This window comes from Manis pentadactyla, chromosome 15 (genome assembly GCF_030020395.1).
Source record: "Manis pentadactyla isolate mManPen7 chromosome 15, mManPen7.hap1, whole genome shotgun sequence".
Lineage (NCBI taxonomy): Eukaryota > Metazoa > Chordata > Mammalia > Pholidota > Manidae > Manis > Manis pentadactyla.
The window spans coordinates 1,829,651-1,852,251 of record NC_080033.1 but is presented as its reverse complement, the minus strand read 5'-3'; the positions used below and the strand labels follow the sequence as shown (position 1 = coordinate 1,852,251).

Below are 22,601 nucleotides of genomic sequence, written 5' to 3'. Positions count from 1 at the left end.
TGTAAGGTGCTGTTTAGTGCATCTTGGAGGGCATTCATTCCCTCATTCTTTTTCACAGCTTCATTAGATCCACCGTATGGGTGCTGTCATCTCACGTAGTCTCATCATGGTCCTTGTAAAGAAGCTGAAGGGAATATCCATCTGTGTCATTCACATGTATCAGCGGGACAAGTAGCTGGAAGTGAATGTCTAGGTCAAAGGGAAGGTGTATGTAGAAGGTCATTAGATGCATTCAGCCAAACTCCGTGTAGGCTCTGCTGTTTCCCCTCTGACATCATAGGGGCCCACTTGTTTGCTCATAGCTTTCCTACGAAATCTGTTTTTATTTTATTGTGCCTGATTACTAGTGAGGTTGGTTCATGAGATCACTGCTAATTTCTTATATGCCAGTTCCAACCTTTTGATCATTTTCCTTGTGGGCTGTTTATAGCATTTTCTTATTTATTTGTAGCAGCTCTTTATTTTTTTATAGCTCTTAAGTCTGTCATACATGTTACAAATGTTCCAGGTTGTTACTTTTTGACTTTGTAGATGGTATCTTTTGTCAGAAGAGTTCAGTGTTTTTAATTCTGTGTTAGTCTTTCTCTATTTTTTATTGTGACCTTTGGGAAAGTTGTTGTAAGACAAAGTATTTATAAAAAATAGAGCAAGCAATTTATAAAAGAAGTGGATGAAGGGAAAGACTCATGTCAGAGCCTCTCCCTTTCCCCTACATCCCGTAAATCATGACTTTAGGGAACTGCTCCTGATCTTCCTCCCTCCTCCCATCTTAGAAAGGATTGTTGTACAGACAAGAAAATGGCTGTTTGTGTATGTGTGTGAGGGAGGGGGCAGGGCACAGTAGGTGGAGGTGAAAGTGAAAGCCAGTCTGCTGAAGAGCCCTACGGCCCTGCCTCTGATCCACCGTCCATTCTGGGGCGGGAGCCTGAAGGGGCCTGCGTGAAGAGCAGAGAAACTTAATGCCCAGAGGTGGCCATCCGCACATGGGTCAGATACACAGCTCCCAGGGGGCGGGGTGGGCACCGCTACTCCAGAGCAAATCCTGCCGCCGGGGCTGCGGGAGCCCTCAGGAAGTTTGTGCTGCTTCATTGCTTAGGGAAATGCGTCTGTTCCAAGTTTCCCAAGTGTGCAAAAGGGTGGGTGGAGGGTGTCTGTGGCAAAGGCACATTTTTCACAGAAATTACATCTCACATCTGAATTTTAACATCAAAAGGAAAAAAAAAATTCTGAACCCTGAGGATTTGCAAGCTGAAGTGGTGTAGTGATGTCTGCGACTTCCTTTGAAATGCATAAACAATGGGGTAGATGAATGGACAGATGCCCAGATGCATCTCAGAACAAATACAGTGAATGTGGGTGGTAGGATCTGGGTGGTGGGGCATGTGGAAAACTGACTGCACTGTTTGAAAATTTTCCTAATAAGGGGAATATGGCACATTTGGGATTTGCTGTGGTAAATAAGTTCCCTTCCAAGACCCTTTTGAGTTTTTAATTTACTATTTTCCCCAAGGCAGATCTCTCAGACTGTAAAAGCTTCAAGCACTAAAAAATGCAGCTCTGTCTCTGGTTGTGATGGTTAAAATGTATTTACCAGGTAAGTAATGACTGAAAAAATGATGTATGTCTGTACTACCGAATGAGCATGACTTGACTGTTCAGAAGGCTGGAGGCCGTTTGTAGGCAGCAGCCTAAATTTGTTAAAAGCATTGGCTTGGGAGTTGGCATCCTGATTTCAAATCCCAGCCCTGTTGCATACATACTAGGTGTGACCTTGTGAAGGTTCCTCAACCTCTTGGTGCCTCAGAATTCCCATCAGCAAAGTGGACATGCGATAGCGCCTGCCTCACTGAATTATTCCAAGGATTGAGTCGGCACATGTAAGTACGCAGAACAGGTCCTGGCGCAGAGTAAGCCCCAGATGAGTTTGCTAGTAAAACAATGTTAGGAAAACAAAAATGGTTTTTTGAAACAAAAGTGTGGAAACTTGGCGTCTGTGCCAATGATTCCTCAGAACTGCTCTTACCTCTGACCCACGGATTGCACCCTTGGGAATGTGCCCTAAGGAAAATGGCCGGAAGTTTAAGGAAGCGCATAATGTAAGGCAGGCCCATTGGGGTCTGTGCAGAATGGGAGGAAACGAGGTTATGGACGTGGGCAGGCCTGGGCTCCGGGCAGGGAGGCCTCCGCGGCAGAGCGAGGGGTGGGACGCACGTGTGGTAACCGGGACGTGTTTGCCGTTCTGATCCTTTGTGGAAAACAGCAAACAGGAACCTGCCGCCATCCGCGCTGGAGCTTGTCTCACAAACCCCGCGCCCACCACAGTCAACTGGACAGTGGATTCCAGAGGATTCTCTCACTTTTTCCAGCTTCTCCTTATTTTCTATAATGGAGAGAACTTTTTAAAATAGGAATTCAAATTGGACGATTCCTCAAAATACGTAAACCAGCAATAGAAAGTGTCCAATTGGAGAACACAAAGTGGGAGTTTGCCAGCGGGCGGTCTACACTCGGATCTTTCACCACCGTTTCTGAGAAGGCCTCTTTAGGAAGGACTTTTAATGATGTGGGGGAACACTTGGGGTCTGCCTCAGGGAGGACCCGGTGTGGTCCTGACTAGTATGCGGGGTGAGGAGCGCCAGGCAGGGGGCGGCACGCGGGGCGCGCGCCAGTGCGGCGGGGCTGCCCTCGGGCGCTGAGCCGCGGAGGAGCTTGGTTTCCTTCCCCACGTCCGCTTTTCTGTGTCTTCTCCGCTGCCCCCCGTGTTCACCGCGCAGGTGCCGGTGGGCCCGGCTGACCCCCCCGCGCCTGGCCGCGCAGGCAGGAGGCAGCAGCTGCACCTCCCAGACGTCCTGGCAGCTGGATTCCGGATGTAGCCCAGGTTCCAGTGCGTCGACTCCCTCCAGAAGCAGAAGTGCCCCAGGGTCACAGCCGGGATGGGCGTTCTTGGGCCCAGCGGTTCCGGCGGCGGCCTCGGAGGCAGCAGCGCCCCCCGCGGGTGGGTTCTGTGCTGCCGTCCCGGGTGTCACTGCCGAGGGCCGGCGCAGAGCGGGCTCCAGCCTCCCCGCCCCTCATTCCCCTTATTAAGCCCCTTCCTGCTTAGAACTCCTCGGTCTGCAGTCCCTGCCGGAGACAATCATGCATTGTTCTTACACTTAGAAAAATCGTTTCAAAACAGATTCTAAGAGCTTTCCAAGGTGTGCATGCAAAGTTGACATGTTTGCTGTGTCAGCAAAAGAGATGACCCAGAGAGGACAAGGGGCTTACCCAAGGCCACACAGACTTGCTGAGAGTTAGGGTCCAGCCAGGACTTTCTCCATTCCAGTCAGGGAGCCCAGCCTTCTATGAAGGAGGCACAGACAGAAAGACAGACAGATGGCTGAGAACGCTTCCACCCCTTGTGCCTTACCTGCCCCACGTGTTCCCAGGTGGGGGTGGGGGAGCATGCCGACTGAGGATTGAAAATCCTCCATTGACCCAAACTCCAGACAGTGCTCCCATAGGTCCTCCAGGCCGGAACCTGGCAACACCATGTATTCCTCCCAGCAAAAATGTTTCAGGCAGAGGGGAGAGCTAGTGCTAAGGCCCTGGGCTTGAGAACTTCAGGAAGAGCAAGGGAGACCTGGGTGCCTGCAGCTAAATGAATCAGAGAGTGTGGAAGGCGAGGCCCACGAAACAACCTGGGACCAGATGGTGCAGGGAGGGCCCCTCTGGCTGCGGGTGGGGAACAGAGTGTAGGGGGCAGGAGATGAGGCTGGGAACCCAGCGAGCAAGCCTTGGCAGCAGAGTAGGCGGGGGGGTGGTGGTGGTGCTGGACCGGGGGAGGGGCGGAGAGGGTGGGGCACAGACAGGCTAAGCGCTGCTGCCTGCGGGTGTGAGAGGGTTGGGGGCGGGGGTCAAGGATGGCCCCCAAGGATATTCTGGGCAAAACATTTGGACGGATGGAGGTGTCCTCTACTGAGAGGGCATAGATGGTTTTGGAAACAAATTCCAGAAAGTAAATCTCTAACGCCTTCGGCTGGTGGGGAACTACAGAGGGAGGCAGACAATGGGTGAAAACTGAATAAAAGAGTGGAGGGCGCAAGAGTCAAAATCAGGTCAACTGAGATGGGGACAACTCAAGCGGGAGTGGGCTTGGCAGAGAAGTTCGGACTGGACTTTGGCCGAATTAAGGCCGAACTGCCTATTGGGCTTCTAAATGGTGATGTGGTGGAAGTGACTGGACTCCGGGGCTGCAGCGCGGGACCGGTCGGGGAGGGGCTGGAGTGGGCAGTGTGCGCGGCTGCCGGTGGTGCTTGAAGCGGCAGGAGTGGGTGCTGGCGGGGTGTAGACAAAAGCGGGAGGAGAAAAGAGAGGGAGGTGGCAGAGGGAGGACGCGAAGGAGGACAGCAAAGGGGACTCCGTGGAAGCAGCCGGGGGGTGGATGAACCACCCTGATCCCGCAAGGCTGGAAGTACCCCCAGAAGCAATGGCGACCAGGAGGGCGGGTCCGGGCATGGATGGCCGGGAACTTCCCGGGGACCCAGGACAGGGACGCCCCTGGCGACCGTGCCTGGAGTGGTCCTGCTTGAACACTAACGTCCCCGCGAGTCTGAGCGTGTGCCGTGTGGACCGTCAAACGCAGCGTCTCCCGAGTTCAAGGGGAAGCGGGGAGAGATGCGGGAGAGACAGTGGCCACCAGGGGGCGCCGAGAGCCGCTCCCGGATCGTGCGGGCGGCGCGGGGGGGGGGAGGGGTCCCCGCGCAACCCTGAATGCGCAGCCACCCCTGCTCGGGACCTCTCGAAGGGCCACCCTGCAGCACGCAGGACAAAAGCTAGACCTGGGGGGAGGGGGCGGTAGCGCTGCTTTCTGACTGGGCCGGAGAAGATCTGAGGAGGAGCCTCTCTAGGCCTGGTCTGAGGGGCTCCTGGGGTCGGTGGGGGGCTGCAGGATGGTACTTGAAGGTCCGGGCCAGTCGATGGGACTTGATGAGTATGCCCACTCTGGGGACAAGCTCCCTCCTCTCAGCTTGGACGAGGACCTCGCCCTGGCGGAGTGGCGGAGCGGCGAAGAGCAGGGGACTGGGATTTGGAGAGTTGGGGGGTAGGTGAGGGTCAGCGGGGAGGGTTAAGAGGCCAAGGATCCCATCCCCCGAGAGGCGTGTGTAGGTCACTGTGGGGCGAGGCTAGAAGATGCAGGGACCATTGCTGTCCAGGTCCTTGTCACTTTGCAGTAGACAAGGGGTGTCAGGGTCACTTTATCCATCCCCCTGGCTTCTCTGCCTTAAGCCTTCCCTCAAGAAAGACCTTACCCAGACCTTATCTTGCCAAGCTGAGGCCTTTCCCAGAACCCCTATGGACGCGCAGGCATCATTTCACCCATTCATCCATCAATGGATGGATCTATCCGTTACCGGGACTCCCAAAGACCAGGTTCTTGAGTTTCAGTGTTACAGAAATGAACACTGACTTCGAGGGAAAGAAAGCAGGTGGAGTTTATCGGACGTGGCTTGTATACGAGGGAGCCCATCAGAAAGAGAAGTCGGGCCCCTGGAAAGGGGATGGTGTGGGGTCTATAAAGGTCCAGGGGATCGGAGGCATGACAGTGTTGATCTTGATGATTTCAAGCCAGTAGTCTCTGGGTGAGGCACTACTTTGATGTTTAACAGATGTCAATTTATAATCGCAGTCTGTTAGTCAAAAGGTTTCCTTTGATGCCCTAGAACAGAGAGGCTTTCAGGAAAAAAGAATATTAATAAATTGTCACAAGTCAACCTAACACTCGGGCTTGATCAGGTGCTAGTCTAATCTATAGGTGACTAATTGTATAATATTACTTATTATAATATATATTCCTAATATATATTATAATAATGATATAATTAATCCCTTCTCTGAGAAACTTTTCTAAGAATGTGTTTTCAAATTAGGTGTGTGTCCCAAGATGAGGTTCTTTCCAAAATGGAGACCGTCTTGGTCTGCCCCTGCCTGCCTCATATCCATCCATCAGCCCATCCCCTTATCCATGCCGCCAGACAGAGTGTGCATGCTGCATGACTCCATTTATATGCAGTCCTAGAAGAGGCCAAACAAATGTATGGTGACAGGTCAGGACAGTGGTGACCTTTGTGGGGAAACTGATGCATGCAAGAACTTCCTGGGAAACAGAGATGACCTGTATCTTGATCTGGAAGGTGGTTAAATGGTGTTATACATACGAAAAATTCACCAAGCTGCACACTTGAGATCTGTGCACTTTACTGGGTAAAATAAAAAAAAAGAAAAAAGGACAGTCAAGGAAGGCCTCACCAAGGAGGTGACATTTGAGTAAATACCCATGTCACCAGTACCACTGAATGTGCCCAGGCTCCTCTATTCCTTGGTGTAGTCCACACTCAAAAACTTGCCCTAGCACCTTCAGGTTCCATATTCACCAGAATAGGTCACACCGGATCCCTGCCTCCTACCGTTTGCACCTGTGTAGGTGGCGCAGCATGCCCTCATGTAAATAGAAGACTGACAGCAACCTCGGTGGGACTTGGGACAAATCTGCCCCCATTGGAAGACGAACCCTTAAACCCTACTTTAAAACATTTAAAATCTGAAATATGCCTTTCCCTTAAAGGATGCCAATTGTTTCTTATCAGCAGGGCAGGTCAGAAAGAAAATCACCTCACCCCACCCCATGCAGCTTGCCTGAATACTGAGTGCCTGGTACTTGCCTAGAAAGAGATAAGAATTTTCTCAGGGAGAGAAAGATTAAGAATCCCTGTGCTAACAAATGCTTTAGCTGGCTTTCCTGTTTCACTGACAATTTTTACACAATTCAGTTGTTTTGAATATTTGTAAACATTAAAGTGAATGACATGTTTTAAAGATGCTTTTTATGAAAGTTAATGATGTTCACAATTATAACCATTGATACAAGTGACTCAACTACAAAGTCACTAAATATTTTCTTAAAGATGCATTTAGCTGATCAGTATTTACTGAGTGCCCGCTATGTACCACTCAGCACTTTAGATGCTGGGCACATCCCAGGGAGGAGGACAAAACAGAAAAACGTGGAGCACACATTGTAGTGGGGGAGGCAGTGAACAACATAAAAAAATCATAGTAAACAAAGACACAGAGAACGCCAAGGGTGTGAGTGCCATGAGGAAAAGGGGGTACAGAGGACTGGGGAGGGGCTGCAATTTTAAACAGTGTTGGGGAAGAAGTGACATTTGAGCAAAGATCTGCAGGACGATAGGGGAGGGCCCTGTGGGAAAAGTGTTCCAGGCAGAGGGAACAGTAAATGCAAAATCTTTGAGGTGGGTATGTGTCCCATCACAGATGAACCTGAAAAAACATTGTGCTAAATCAGACACATTATTGTAAGATTCCATTTATGAATGAAATGTCTAGAATAGGCGAATTCATAGAGCCAGAAAGCAGCTTGATGGCTGCCAGGAGCTGGGGGATGGAGGAGGAAGAGGGAAGTGGGGAGTGACTGCTAACAGGTGTGGGCCTCCTTTGGGGATGAAAATACCTTGAAACTAGAAAGACGTACTGTTTGCACAACATTGTGACTGTACTAAATGCCCCTCATCGTACATTTTAGCTTATGTGCATTTTACCACAATGAAAACACAGCTCCCATCTCCCATCACCATGATTTCCTATAAAAATGATGGCTCAGGACCATTTTAAAAATTAGAAAGAAGCTTTGTGGATGTACTAAATGCTACTGAATCGTGCACTCTAAGATGGCTAATTTTTTTTTGTGGTAGTTATGTTTTTTTTTTAAATTCATTTTATTATCATTAATCTACAATTACATGAAGAACATTATGGTTACTAGACTCCCCCCTTCACCAAGTCCCCCCAACAAACCCCATTACAGTCACTGTCCATCAGAGTAGTAAGATGCTGTAGAGTCACTACTTGTCTTCTTTGTGTTGTACAGCCCTCCTCGTGCCCCCCCATTATACATGCTAATCGTAAGGCCCCCTTTCTTTTTCCCCGCCCTTATCCCTCCCTTCCCACCCATGCTCCCCAGTCCCTTTCCCTTTGGTAACCGTTAGTCCATTCTTGGGTTCTGTGATTCTGCTGCTGTTTTGTTTCTTCAATTTTTTCTTTGTTCTTAAACTCCACATATGAGTGAAATCATTTGGTACTTGTCTTTCTCCGTCTGGCTTATTTCACTGAGCATAATACCCTCTAGCTCCATCCATGTTGTTGCAAATGGTAGGATTTGTTTTCTTCTTATGGCTGAGTAATATTCCATTGTGTATATGTACCACATCTTTATCCACTCATCTACTGATGGACACTTAGGTTGCTTCCATTTCTTGGCTATTGTAAATAGTGCTGCGATAAACACAGGGGTGAATCTGTCTTTTTCAAACTGGACTCCTGCATTCTTAGGGTAAATTCCTAGAAGTGGAATTCCTGGGTCAAATGGTATTTCTATTTTGAGCTTTTTGAGGAACCTCCATACTGCTTTCCACAATGGTTGAACTAATTTACATTCCCACCAGCAGTGCAGGAGGGTTCTCCTTTCTCTGCAACCTTGCCAACATTTGTTGTTGTTTGTCTTTTGGATGGTGGTGATCCTTACTGGTGTGAGGTGATATCTCATTGTGGTTTTAATTTGCATTTCCCTGATGACAAGCGATGTGGAGCATCTTTTCATGTGTCTGTTGGCCATAAGATGGCTAATTTTATGTTACGCAAACTCTACCTTAATTTAAAAGAAAAGAAAACCCCCAAAACTCAGAGGAAGTGGTGTGTCAGATTTGTACTGGAAAGAGCAGAGGCCAGTGTAGCTGGAGCAGAGTGAGGAGAGGGTGACATCAGAGGGATACGGTGGAGCTAGAACCCTTGTGGTCCATAGTGAGGACTTACGGTTGGTCCCTGGGGGAGCAGGGAGCCATGGAGGGTTCTGAGGGGAGGGCTTGAGCTGCCATCACTGGGGATGGGCACTCCCTGGCGGTTGTGCAGGGAACAGACTGTGGGGGACCCAGGGCTGGGCAGGATCCTTGAGTCCCAGCAGAGGGGCTGGCAGGGGGAAGTGGAGAGGGGTGAGTACATCCAGGATAGTTTTTGAAAGTAAAGCCGCCATAACTGGCTAATGTATAAGGAAAAAGAAAAAAGCCGATGGGCCCCAAGGTTTTTCGCCTGGTCTGGAGTTTCCATTTTGAGACAGGGAAGAAGGAGGGTCCCAGAAATGGGGAGGAGGGACTCGGGTCTGGGGCAGTTGCCCCAAAGCATGTATTACGTACGCAGTTGCATGTAAAAACGTGGAACCCAGGGTTGCATGTAAAAATCTCGAATTCAGGGTCTGGGAACATGCATTTGCATTACAGCCCCAAGCCCGTGGAAAGTGCCCATTCTCTCCCTGTCTAGCCCAGTAGAAGTTTCACTTCAGAGAGTGATTTCCTTCAGCCCCCTCAAGCCCAAACAGAACAGAACAGCGTGGGATGCTTTGTGCTTTAATGATTTCTTCCATATTCTTCCTCCCGCCTCCCCTTGGGGTCCAGTCAGAGTGACCAGGTGTGTCAGGGTCCCCAAGCCACCCCCGTGTTCTGGAATTTGCTAGAAGGCCCCACAGGAGTCATTATATAGTGGGTTTAGTATGGTGACATAGAAAGGGCGAAGTCTGGAGGAATCTGCGCACAGCGTCCTGATGCTGGGACCTTCCCGGGAGGGGTCACACAGAGCAGGCTGCCTCAGCGACAAACTGCAGCAGGGGCGTGTGATGTTCCTGCCTAGAGAAGCTCATTAGAGACCCAGGACCCATGGGGTTTTGAGGGCCCTGGTCCCACAGGCACACTCTGTCCAGCATGGACCCAAATTCCAGACTTCCAGGACAGCAGGTGTCAGCGTAAACCATACTGTTTTGTACAAACAGCCCAGGCACAGTGAGCCTCCTTATCATTTAGGGAAGTTTTATATTAGGGGAAGGAAATGTTTATCAGCCAATTTCCCTGATGCAAAAGGCAAGGGGCAACCTGGGCAACAGGCCTTTCTAAGGATAGCAGGCCTGAATCTGCTAAATTAACTGTAATCTTCACACCAACCTCCCTTCCTCCCCCTGATGCCTGAAGGCTAATCTTGATCTCCTAGAGGCCAAGCGGCAATGATTGATTTGAAGGAGATAAGCCGGATAAGGAAAAAAAACCCTAAGAACTAAAACGGAAGAGCTAAAACCAGCGCTAAAACTGTAACACTTAAGAAAACATAAGAGGACATCTTAGCCGCCCTACTGACGTTGATACACATGACACAAAAAAGTATGATGTATAATCAAAGAAAAAATAAATTGTATTTCATCAAAATGAAAATCTTTTGCCCTTCAAAAGACACTTGGAAAAATGAAAAGGCAAGCCAACAGACTGGGAAAATGTTTGCCAAACATATCTAACGAAGGAGCTTGTATCTAGAATATATAAAGAACTTAGTAATTTAGAAGAGAAGCAACCCAGTAAAAAATGGGCCTTCGCACAGGCTGGTCCCATGAATGGTGGAGACAGTCCTCCCCAAACAGGCTCAGTCTGCAGGGGCTCAGGGTCCCGTCCCCCTAGGGTGGGGGATGCGAGGGGCCACAGCCTCAGGGAGGCACACCTCACCTGTGCCCACGTGCTGAAGACATTCAAGAGCAGGAAGGGGTCTCCCTGTTACCCTCCAGGGCGCCAGATTGGACACAGAGCCCCAGCACAGCATCTTCCCTGGGACGGGGATGAGGAGAGACTGGGCCTCCTGGCCTTTCAGAAGTCCAGGCCTGCTTCAGTCCTCGGAACTTTCTGGGTCCCTGACACCCCCCCACCCCACCCAGTCTGCCCGCACCTTTCTCCATGTTGCCCATAGGAAGGTGGCTCAACGCGCAGGCTTCGCAGCCAGACAGCCAGGTTCAAAGCCATGCTCTGGGCTTTATGTGACCACAGGCAAGTGCCTTAGTTTGCCCATCCGTAAAATGGGCTAATCATAGTTCATGACTCTTTAAGTGCTGGCTACTCTTATTAATAATATAGCTGCTTTCCCTGGTCTATTTACAACCTCCCCACCCCAGCACTCCCCACCACCCTTCCCGGCTTTCTTTCTTTTTCTCCCCAACAGTCCCTACACCCTCACAGAATACATATTTATGTATGTTTTCCTGTGTCCATCTCTCAGATCATCCCACGAGCCCCAGGATTCAGGGACCACATCTGCTTACTGCATGTTCCCTGGCCCTAGGCAGGGCCCACTGGGTGGCTGTGGGAGGGAGTCCACGCGCTGCATAACTGAGTGGCAGCGTCTCAGTCTGCGTGTGTCTGAGGCATTGTGTGACTCTGCATGTGTTGTCGTGCTATGGGGGCCATGTCCAAATGTGCCAAGTGAGTTTGTGTGGGAGCGTGGCTGGGTTATTGTGTTAATGTAGAGTGTGTGTGTGTGCGCGTGTGCACGCGTAGCTCCGCTGTTGTGTGCCAACGTCTGCCTCCAAGTGAAGCAGTGCGGCTGCACAGTCTCACCGTGTGACTGTCCCTGCATGAAGGTGTATGCCAGCGTTACTGTGTCTCTTGCAGATGGACTTGTGTTGCTGTGTGTTGGGGAGCACACCAGTCGGCATTAACGGTCTTGTCTGGGCCTGTAACTGTGCTGTTGTGTATCAAGAACTGTGACCAAATTCGGTAGTGTGTGCTTTGTCTCTGTGTCCCAGGGAGCTGGATCCCAGGGTGACTGTCATGTCCCTGGCTGGATTTGTGTGCGTTACTCTCGCGTGTGTGGGATATGGTGGGGTCTCCCACCACGCGGCCGGGAGGGGTGGCTGCTGTCTTGTTCCCCACCTGCCGATGTGGTGGGGAGATGCCGCCTGGGCTGTTGCAGGGGCTCCTTATGTGGCAGAACGGAGGTGTGTGTTGTTGTGTTGTGTCTCTGGCTGGGTTGTGCCTTTCCTGGACGTGTTGTGTAGCCAGGTGAGAGCAAGCACCCTTGGTCTAGGTGTATGTGTTTGTGAGTGTGTTTATGAGACAGAGAGAGAGAGATTTCCAGCCCAAGAATAATTACTTATTCCTCCAGCCTCTCCCACTTATAGGCAACAGAGACCCCTTTGTTCTCAGTGCCGGAAGGGGCGTGTGTCTCTTCACTTGAGGCTCCTGGCAAGTTCTAGCAAGTTCTGAGCCCTCAGCCTAGTCAACAAAACATCCTCTAAGCTTCTGCTCTGTGCGCAGCCACTCACTGGGTCTGCTGGGCAAGTCAGTGGGGGCACCAGACCCCAGCAGAGCAGGGTGGTTGGGGCAGTGGAGGACGGCTCAGGGGGACCCCAGCCCAGCCCAGCCCAAGGAGCCGAGGAGGACTTCCTTGAGGACGGTATTGTTACAAGATGATTTTTGGAAAAAAAGGGAAAATTATGATTCATACCAGATCTAAAAGTGAACACATGTTAAAGATTTGACTTAACAACGGTGAGGTGTTACAACCAGGTCAAAGGAGAATCATTAAGGTATACTTACAAATCAGGAATACTGAAAACAAATGTTCAAATGGAGGCAAACCATTTGGGGAGGTCCTTTAGTCTGAATGTGTGGATAGACTGAAGATTCCTATGGCCAGGATTCTCACCTGGCCCTGCTGGGCTAGCTCCCTACACAGGTGTGGATGATAAGTTGTTATTGACTCCATATAAAGAGCCCTGCCCAGTGACCTGCGCTACAGGGTAGCATGGCTGCAGGAGGGAACCGAGGACAGAGACGCCCAGAGGCAGAGATGCGCTTGCTGCATGCACACTCCCTCTGAGTGGACAGGATTCTAGTGATTGACCTGCCACCTTGGGAATAAAGTTGCGTATAAACACTTTCACCCCAAGAAAGTTCCACTGTCATTTCTTTGGTCTCATTGAATCCATAGTAAACTTGTCTGGGGCTGAAACCCACTGGTAAGACAGTTTGTGTCCCCCCAGAATTCATGTTGAAATCCTCACCTCCAAAGGTGATGGTATTAGGAGGTGATTAGGTCATGAGGGTGGAGCCCTCATGAATGGGACTAGTGTCCTTATAAAAAGGACCCCAGAGAGCTTCCCAGTCCCTTCCACCATGTGAGGACACAGTGAAAAGGTTATGAAGTAAGAGGGCTGTCCCTTGACCATGCAGGCACTTTAATCTCAGACTTCCAGCCTCCAGAACTGTGAGCAATACATTTCTGTTGTTTATAAGCTAGTCAGTCTATGCTGTTTTGTTAGAGCAGCTCAAATAGACTAAAGCAAAGTTGCCCCTCCAACGAGACGGAATTCACTCACATTTCTGTAGAGAAGAACTATTTTGCACTGCTGTCACTCATCTACAACCCACAGGAGTTGTAGAACAGACCGCATAGAATCAGGTAACTGAATGATTTGCTCTAGGTTGAATTATGTCCCCTCCCCTAAATTCTTATGTTGAAATCCTCACCCTCAGTACCTCCGAATGTGGCCTTATTTGGAAATCGCTTTCTGCAGAGTAAATCAGTTAGGAAGAGGTCCCGCTGGAGGAGGGTGGGCCCTAATCCGACATGACTGCCAGTCCCTAGCAAGTGGGGAAATTTGGACACAGAAGCGCACACAGGAAGAAGCCGTGTGAAGATGAGGCGGAGGTCGGGTCAGTGACCGCACACAGCCCCGTGTCAGGTGCTCTGCATCGCAAGCACATCACGCCCTTCCAAGACCAGCGGGATCAGAGGTCATACCGCCCCCAGCAGAGGTGGGGTGGGACTTGAAGCTGGTCTTCACCTGCCCTGAGACAGGGTTTCAGCTAAAGGATGCCCGACGACGGAGACGCCCTGCGGACGTTAGCGCAGGGTTCGAGCAGGTGAACCAAGATCCAGGGGGCGAGGGCAGAAGCTGCGGGCAGGAAGCCCTCGACGCGTTCACCATTACTGAGCTGGACCCATGTGCCAGCGTGCTCGTTCCTTCAACATGTACGAACTCATTTTACACGCGCATCAACCCCAGAAGGGAAGGGCTGTGTTCATGTTGCGTCATACCCCTTGTCCCCACCTCCTCTCCGCCCAGCTCACTCCCACAGGGTAAAGGACTTTTGGTCATTTTTTCATCGCTGTAACCTCGGAACCCGCGGGCTGCAGGGTGTACAGTACGTCTTTGTTAAATGGGTCCATGGTCTCTGAAGGCGATTACTCCCATCTTCCAGACGGGGAAACTGAGGCTTAAAGAGACGCGGCTGAGCCTCAACGAGAAGCCAGTTTCCAGCACTTTCTACAAACCCCTGGCCCCCGCGTCCACCCCGAATCCTTTCGGATCCATTTCCCTCGTCTCTCCTGGCTCCTCCATCTCAGGGCCGCTTTTTCAAACCTCTCCCTCGCCTGCAATTCCGCTTCCAACCCGCGCCTGCCGCCGGGAAGCCCCGCCCCTCGGGCCGTACCATTCCGGCCCGGAGGGGGGACCCGGCAGGCGACTCGCGGGCCTTCTGCCGGCACTCCGGCTGCCGAGGCGTGCCCGGCCCCTGGTCGCGGGGCGAGGGGACGAGACCGGCGTGGAGTCCCGAGCGGCGGGCCCAGGGCCCCTCGGGCCCCGCGGTGCGGCTTGCCCGCCCTCCGTCCCCCCGGCGTTGGTTCGCGCCGCCGAGCGCCGGGCCCGGTCTCTGTGCGCGCGGCCCGCGGGCGCATACTGCGCGCTGCCCCCCGAACCTCCTGGGCGTCCGCGCTTTCGCGGATGCTGCGCTCCCGAGTCATGGCTCTCGCCGTCCGCGTCGTTTACTGGTAAGCCCGGCTGCCCCAGGCCCGCGCCACGAACCCCGTCCCCTGTCCCGACGGCGCGGGGCGCTGGGGCCGCACCCCGGGGACCCTCCTCAAGAAGAGGGGCTCCCGTGTGGGTGGGGTGGGCGTGAGACGGGGCGAACGTAGAGGGCGCGGCCCCCTCCTGGTTCGGTGACATTCGGACGACTCGGGAGTAGAGCGCAGAGCTGGGGGAGACGTGCGGCCTGTTGGACGCCGACCCCGGGGCTCAGCATGCGGGGCTGGTGGGGTCCGCTTGGGCCGGAGAGGAGCTTCCGTCCCGCGGAGGGCCCCTCCTCCCGTGCGGTGAACAACTACGGGGCGGGGACAGCCCGACGAGCAGGTTCGAGAATGTTCCGGCGTGCTTTTGGAAGGGACTTGAATGTACAGATGCCTTGCGGCTGGTAACGCCGCTCCTTTTCTGGCCTCAGTTTCCCCATCTGTAGAGGGGGAGAGAGCGATCTTACGGGCTGGAGTGCTGTGTTGGTTCTAAACGCGTTTGATCCAGTTCCCCCGCTGGAAGGAAAAAGCCCCAGGTCGGCAGAGATTTTTTGTCTTGGTGACCGGTCTGTCCCCGCTGCCGCCTAGGCCCGTGGTGGCACGCATAGGCACTGTAGGGGCTTAATAATTACGCGGCCAGCGCGTTTCTCCTCCTAGGAAGCCCTTGAGGGAGGGAATTTTTGCTCCACCTTACAGGTGAGCAAACCGAGGCTGCGACTGGGGTAGAGGCAGGTCAGTAGCTCGAGGTCCACACTGCAGATGGCGGAGGTTGCTTGAATCTGCATTTGCTGGCTGTGGTGTCTGAAAAGCCCAGGGCGGAAGCCAGGGGTTTTGAAAGGCTCAGATCTGTGTGGGTGCTTTAGAATGCCCCGGCCTGCTCGGGCAGCCAGAGAGTGGAGTGACATTGCGAGCCCCCCCACGCCCCAGGAGGCCTGTGACCAGGATCCAGTCCAGAAATAGCCTCCCGTGGGGGTTGAGGAGGCGTTTGGATTTGGTCCTCAGAACTGGGAGGGCCTTGGGCTCCAGGAGTGACGGCATGCCGCTGTTTCTGGAGTTCTTATTCTAACCAGTTTTCTCCTTTTCCCTCCCTCTGTCCTCGGTCTCATACTTGGGGTCTCTTCTTGTCACCCCCTTTTCTGTCCCCCTGACTCTGTGCGTTTTCCTTATCTGGGTGTCCATGCTCCGTGTCCTTGCCTCCCTGTCTCTATGTGGCTTTCCAACTAACCCTGTATCTTCTCTCTTGATGGCGTTTGTCCCCTTTCGGTTTTGTCCTCTGTGTCTTTATAATCTCTGGCTCCATCCCCTCACCCTGCCCCCCTCCATCTCTCTCCCCTGCCCCTGCCCGGATCCCTACTTTCTCTTCTCCCCGGGACGCTCTCTCCTGGACTCTCCTACCAGTGGCGCTTGAGGCTACAAGTCCAAGGTAAGCCGAGTGGCTGGCCCAGGGGTGTCCCAGGGAGGTGCGGGAGGTGGCCCCTGTTGACACCTCCACCCCTTTTTTAGTATCTTCAGCTCAAGAAGAAGTTAGAAGATGAGTTTCCTGGGTGCCTGGACATCGTGAGTCTTGGGGACAGGGAAGGAATCAGGCTTGGGTCGCGTCTGCCCTCAGATCTGGGTGGCAGTGGGCGTGGTTTGGGTCGGCCATGCTCTCTGTCCCCTGGGAAGGGGCGGGTGTCCCAGGCATCTCAGGCCCTCCGGCGTCCTTCTGTCCTCCGCAGTGCGGCGAGGGGACTCCTCAGGCCACGGGCTTCTTTGAAGTGATGGTAGCAGGGAAGTTGGTTCACTCCAAGAAGGTATTTCTGTCCCACCTCGTTTTTGGGCTAGTGGGGAGTTGGGGTGGAGGTGGTGTCTTGGTCCCAGCTCACCCCTTGTCTCATCCTCCTACCCCCAGAAAGGCGATGGCTACGTGGACACGGAGAGCAAGTTCCTGAAGCTGGTGGCGGCCATCAAAGCCGCCTTGGCTCAAGGCTAATGCACCCTGAAGGCAGAGGTGAGGGGGTCCCAGCTCCTGAGCACGAGTTTGTCGTTTCTGATGTATTCCAAACCTAAGTCCAGTCTCCAGCCTGACACAGCCTAGGACAAGTAGCAATTTCTGTATTCTCTGGGTGGTATAATTGCTTTTCAGCATCTTCTGGCCTGATTTCTAATTTCCAAGCCAGTATGTTCCAGTGGAGTCCCAAACCTAACCTGTGCTAGAGCAGTCCAGAGCCAAGTTCTGGCTTCTGACACTTGAGAACCTAGAAGCACCCCTGCCACCCTCTAAACCTGAGTGCCGACCCCCACAAGGGCGTTCTAGAACTGAGTATCTCATCTCAGTATACTGTGCACCCGAGGACCTGCCCCCAGAATGCTCTGCATTGGAAAACTGGTTCTCAAGATGTTTTCAACTCAGTTCCGTTTAGTGAGGTCCCATTCAATGTGAGTTGGGACTTGCAAAATTGAGTTAGTGCAGTACAAACATACAAATAATGTTTTGCCTCATGGGCAGGTCTGAAATGAAGTGAGTCTCCCCCATTTAAAAAACAGAAAATCAAGAATTGGATAATTCCAGAGTTGCAGGAGCTGAATAAATTGTGGGCTTTTGCTGTAAGGAGGAGAAGGTGGGGGCCACCCTGGCAGGATTTGAATACTTGAAGGCTTAAATGAAGCACACCCCCTGCATAAACGTGCCATTTGCCACTTCCAAATTGGGAGTTACTCAAAGGTGTTTACGTGAATTGTTGTTTTACGTGGAGTCTGGAGAGGTCCATCAATAGATGATTTCATCCAACATGAGAAAAAGATGGGAATGAATACCAGAGAGAGAGGGGGGAATGGTTCTCGTTGGCATGTTTTGTGAGTACGATTTCAGTGGTCCCCGAGATCACCTTCAGGCTCAATGATTTGCTTTTATAACCATTTATACCCATGGTTAGAGTTTATTACAGAGGATAGAGCTTGAAGTCAGCAAAGGGAGGAGGCACAGAGGGCAGGGTCCGGGGGAGGCCAGGCGCCAGCTTCGAGGCGTCTCCCACAGGGTTCAGGCAGATGGCGCTTATTCTCCCAGGTCGGGAGTGACAGCACGCACAGCGTATCACCGACCAGGGAAGCTCACCTGAGCCTTGGTGTCCAGGGGTTTTATTGGGGTTTAGTCACATAGGCATGCCTAACTTGTGTGGCTGACCTTTGTCTGTAGCCCCTCCAGAGGTTGAGAGCTGCTGATGCATGGCCCCAGGTTCCCACCCTAGTTACACTGTAGCATAGACTAGCCAGTGTGGCCCAAGGCCCCAGGTAAACCAAGATACTCTTCCAGGCAGGCATTCCCAGGAGCTGGGGGTGAGGCAGACCTGTGTTGGGTAGGGTGAGTCCTCTTGCACGATGGATAACTAGCCAGTGGGTGACTAGCAAAGAGGTCTGTCTGGGACATAGAGAAATCCCTTCAGTCGACAGCTTCTCTGGAAACAGGTTCCCATGGGCCTGTGTGCAGGTGTTCTGTGAGGTCCATGCTTCCCAGCAGCACCTCCCCAGCTGCCCATATTTCTCAGCAGTGTCTCACTACAGCTAAGCCCAGAACCTTGTTGGCATCCCATCTTCCTCGGTTTCTCCATGGGGCTGCAGTTTCCCCATCTCTCTCCCCATATCCGGGGCCCCCAACCCGGCCTCTTTCCTCGGGAGCTGAGCCTGCTCCCACCTCTTCTCTCTGCACAGTCCAGTGACCTTGGTCCGGCCCCTGTCGGCAGACGCTTCATGACAGGAAGGACTGAAATGTCTCACTGACGCCTGGTCTTTCCCTGATGTTCTCGCGGCCGCCGGGCGGGGCGCATACTGACGTCCCTGGTCGTTGTCTGTGGGTGTGTGTGTGTGTGTGTGTGTGTGTGTGTGGCCCCCGGAGTCTAGCTTTGCACTCTGGACCTGCCCCTTCCTCTGTCTCACCTTTTGCCATCCCCCTGGGGAGCTGAGAGAGGGATCCGGATGAGTGAGCCTCAGATTTCGGCAATGTTTGCAGCAGTTCACGACTCAATAAATACTAGATGTATCTGTGTCTGCGTGTGTGTTTGACCCCTGGAACCTCCTCCCCACATCTCAGCCCCGGGAATCAGCAACCAGGCGCTGAGCGCCCCTGAGCCAGGAGTCTTGCTCATCAGCAGGCACTTTATAGCAGCTCTGGGATTGTGTCGATGAGGAAGCACTGATGCTAATTTAAATGAGACCCAGACTCAAAAGATGCTTTGCTCAAATCTTGCGATGGCTCCAAACTGTTAGACGCCTGTGTTAGGTTACTGGGGTGGTCATAACATTACTGCAGACTGTGGCCCACACAGCAGACCAGTCCTCGGCGCTGGAGGCTGGAAGGCCTAGACAAGGTGTGCACAGGTTTGGTTTCTTCGGAGGCTTCTGGGTGGTTTGCAGGTGGCATCTTGATGTGTCTTTAGGCTCCACTCTGCATGAGCAACACTGGTAACCTATGGGTGTTCAAATTTCCTCCCCTGAGAAGGATGCCAGCCAGATTGCATTAGGGCTTCATTTTAACTACCTCCTCAAAGGTCCAGTCTAACCACAGTTAACAGTCTGTGGTCCGGGAGATGGAGATGAGGGTGTCCACGTCAACTGGAGGGCCCACGGGACACCACTCCTATGGAGAGCACTGGGGCCTGTGGCTCTCCCTCCGCATCAGGTGGGCTGTGGGTCCACTAGTGGGCTAGAGGTTCCCTGATATATCCCTGTGGCCAGACAGCACAGCTCCCTGGGTGCGAGCCCTGGCATGTGCATGAGCACTCCCTGGGCACCCGGCTTGGTGGGAGGGTCCCCACGGTGGTAAGAGTGCACACGCTTTCCAGGCTTTTGTGTGTGTATCACTCTCAACAGTCCATCTGCTGCGGAAGCAAGTCACGGGGCTGAAGCCAGTCAAGGGGACTTGAGTCCCGAGCAGAGGCTTTAGCTCTGGACAGCTAAACCCAAATTAGGAATTGGTTGGGTTTCATTAGCCCCCCCTAGCAAGATGAGGGAGTGTCATTGCTGATGAAGCTTGATGACCCAGTCGGTGGCGGACACATCGCACTGCCTCTGGGTCAGCTGCGAGAGCCGCCCATGCCGAGGATGGGGTCCCGGACACCCTCCATCGCTGCGCTGGAATCGTTTCAGGCAACACCAGCTACCACGTTGATATTCCTGGTGGGAAGTGGCCAGAAGTCTCACAGGCCCACTTACTATTTTTAATGTAGCAAGACGGTTTGTAAGGGGAGTCTGGCCATTCTTGGCCTGCTTCTGAACAAACCTCTCCTGTTTGTTTTCCAAGAATTCCATTTTGACGTCTACCCCAGCTGATTGTGGATGATGATAGGGGCCCTGAAGATGTGGATGAATCAGGAAAGTTTTAAAAACTTCCTTGTTAATCTGTTTAATAAAGGGTAGGTCCTGGTGGCTCTGTAATAAAGATAATTCAAAATTAGGAATAGATATTTCAGATGTCACTGTGGTTTATTTATATCTGACATCTAACTATGTATCCTGAAAAAGTTGATTCAGATCATGAAAACACATGAACAAAATTTCATTTGTATAAAATCCTCTGGTATATAAAAGGCCTCCAAACAGGAGGCCGTTACTATTTCTGTTTTGACAGCTCTGACCTTAAGCGCAGGCTGACGAACTGGGAGCTCTAACGATCCTGTGAGAGAAACTCCGGGAAATGTTGGGGCAAATGGGTCAGGCCTAATTATACCTCAGCTCCCTGTCAGAGTATTTGAGCCCGGCCATTGGGGCATGTGGGTGAGGAGAGGAAATCTAGACGCTACAAGGAAGTGTCCAGACGCAAAGTCTCAGCTCCGAGGCTTCTAAGTTGGGGACTCTGAAACCAGGCCTGGGGGAGGCAGGTCAGTGCATGAAGAGGAAAAGTGGCTGAGAACTAGGAAAAATCACAGACTCAGAAATGATACTAAAAAAACACTTTGTTACGATGTAATTCACATGCCCTACAATTCACTCATTTCATGCATACAGTTCAGTGGCTTTACTATATCCACAGGTATATGCAGCCATCACCATGGTCAATTTTAGGGCATTATCATCACCACAAAGAGAAGCTCCCATACCCGTTGGCACCCCTCCACCAACCAGCCCGGAGCAGTCACTAATCTGCCTTCTGTCTCTATGGACTCGCCCAGCCTTAACTGGAATCATACAACATGTGGCCTTTTCTGTCTGGGCTCTTCCACTCAGAATAATGTTTTCAAGTTTCATCCATGTAGCATGTAACAGTGCCTCATTCATTTTTATGGCTGAATAATACTCTACCGAATGGCTCTACCTTTTATTTATCCATTCACCAGTTGATAGACGTTTAGGTTGTTTCTACTTTTTTGGCTATTGTGACGTGCTTCTGTGAACATTGGTGAGCATGTCTTTGAACACCAGTTCTCAGATCCTTTGGACACATACCTAGGAGTGGAAATGCTGAGTCAGCGGCAGTGGTATTCTGTAACCTCCACAGCAGCAGGTCACACGAAGACCATTGGATTGCCTCATAGCCAAAGAACCCTCAGTGTTTTTTGTGATTCCTGAAAGCCTCTTGCCTCAAATCAAATACAGTTCTAACCTGGTGAACTTGCAAGCCTTGAGCTGCTCATTCTAGGAGGACAGAAATGAAATAGATCATCCCCTAAATCAAATGCTGATGACCTGTGAGACTGCCTGTATTCCATGGATCTATACCAGTGACATCTGGGAAAAGCCTCTAGATAGCCATCAACAATCACAACAAGAAACAAAAGCCCCACTTGTCTTTCTTTGTTTCTTACTAAAACAGTTGTTGGGCAGTTTAGTTCTAAGCCAGGTAGAGACAAACCACAGAGAGACACCAGTGAGCAACTAAGACCTGATGGACCTTGACCTTAGCCTCAATTTACCAGCTCAGCTCATACTGGGGTTTGCATGGTGTTATCTTCAGCTCTCTGCTCTGGTTCAGTGTTAAGCCACCGGTTGAGAACTGACATAACGAGACTTTTAAGTCCTTTTCTGAGGGAAGAAATCTGGTGGGTCTAGCTAGACTGGGTTCAGTGGAAATAAACCCAAAATCCGAATCTCATTGGGTTAACACATGGAGAACCCTCTGCAGGGCACCTGTCCTCTCTGCATCTGTTTAGCCATATAAAACACCAATGTCCTGTGGTATTTTCTGTGATGATGACTTTTTCTATATCTGCTCTGCCCAACATTATAGCCACTGGCCACGTGGTGCTGCTGAGCGCTTAAAATGTGATGACATGCCTGAGAAACTGAATGTTTTATTTTTCTTTATTTAAATTTACATTCAAATGCATGTGACATGTGGTGAGTGGTTATCTGATTGGGCAGTGCCAGTCTAGCCTGACGGAGACTCCTATGCTGCGCCTGGATCTACAGCATCCTTAGTCCACATGGCTGGGAAGGAGCATTGAGAATCAGATCCATGCCCTTAAAGGTGTCAGGCAGGAAGTGACATATATCACCTCTATCGCAGCCCATTGGCCAGAACAGTCACATGGCCCGCCCCTCCCCAGCCACCTACGGAACTGGGCTGGGGACCAGTTTAAAGAAGGGAAGAAGATCCTGAAAAATTGGTGAGCACTAGAAATATCTACCACGGTCCTTTTATTTTAATTTTACCTTATGCTTGGAGAAGAAAGAGAAAATGCCATGATCCCATTTTGGCTTAACTAAGGCAATTCACACCTCCAAGGAAAGAATTCAGCCAGAACGTCAACTGCGGCCTGGCCTTGAGACAGTGACTGCTTTCCAACAGCGACACCATGTGGCCAACGGTGAGAACTGCACCCTCCCAGAACACCTTGGGTTCCTGGCGCATCCCCCTGGAATCACTTTGGTCACTGGGATTTAGTGTAGTTGAGGGAATCACCATTTTGGCTTGGTGACGTGACACT

The 22,601-nt window shown here is 51.7% G+C and overlaps 1 protein-coding gene across 1 annotated transcript; it reads left to right on the top strand.

Moving 5' to 3' along the window:
• Positions 1-14,503: 14,503 nt before the first annotated feature.
• On the top strand, positions 14,504-18,724 carry SELENOW (selenoprotein W). Its single transcript, XM_036885594.2, has 6 exons — positions 14,504-14,688; positions 16,102-16,126; positions 16,207-16,260; positions 16,422-16,496; positions 16,595-16,693; positions 18,391-18,724. The coding sequence occupies exons 1-5, from the start codon at positions 14,642-14,644 to the stop codon at positions 16,673-16,675; spliced, it is 282 nt and encodes a 93-aa protein (XP_036741489.1). The 5' UTR covers positions 14,504-14,641; the 3' UTR covers positions 16,676-16,693; positions 18,391-18,724.
• Positions 18,725-22,601: the final 3,877 nt, after the last annotated feature.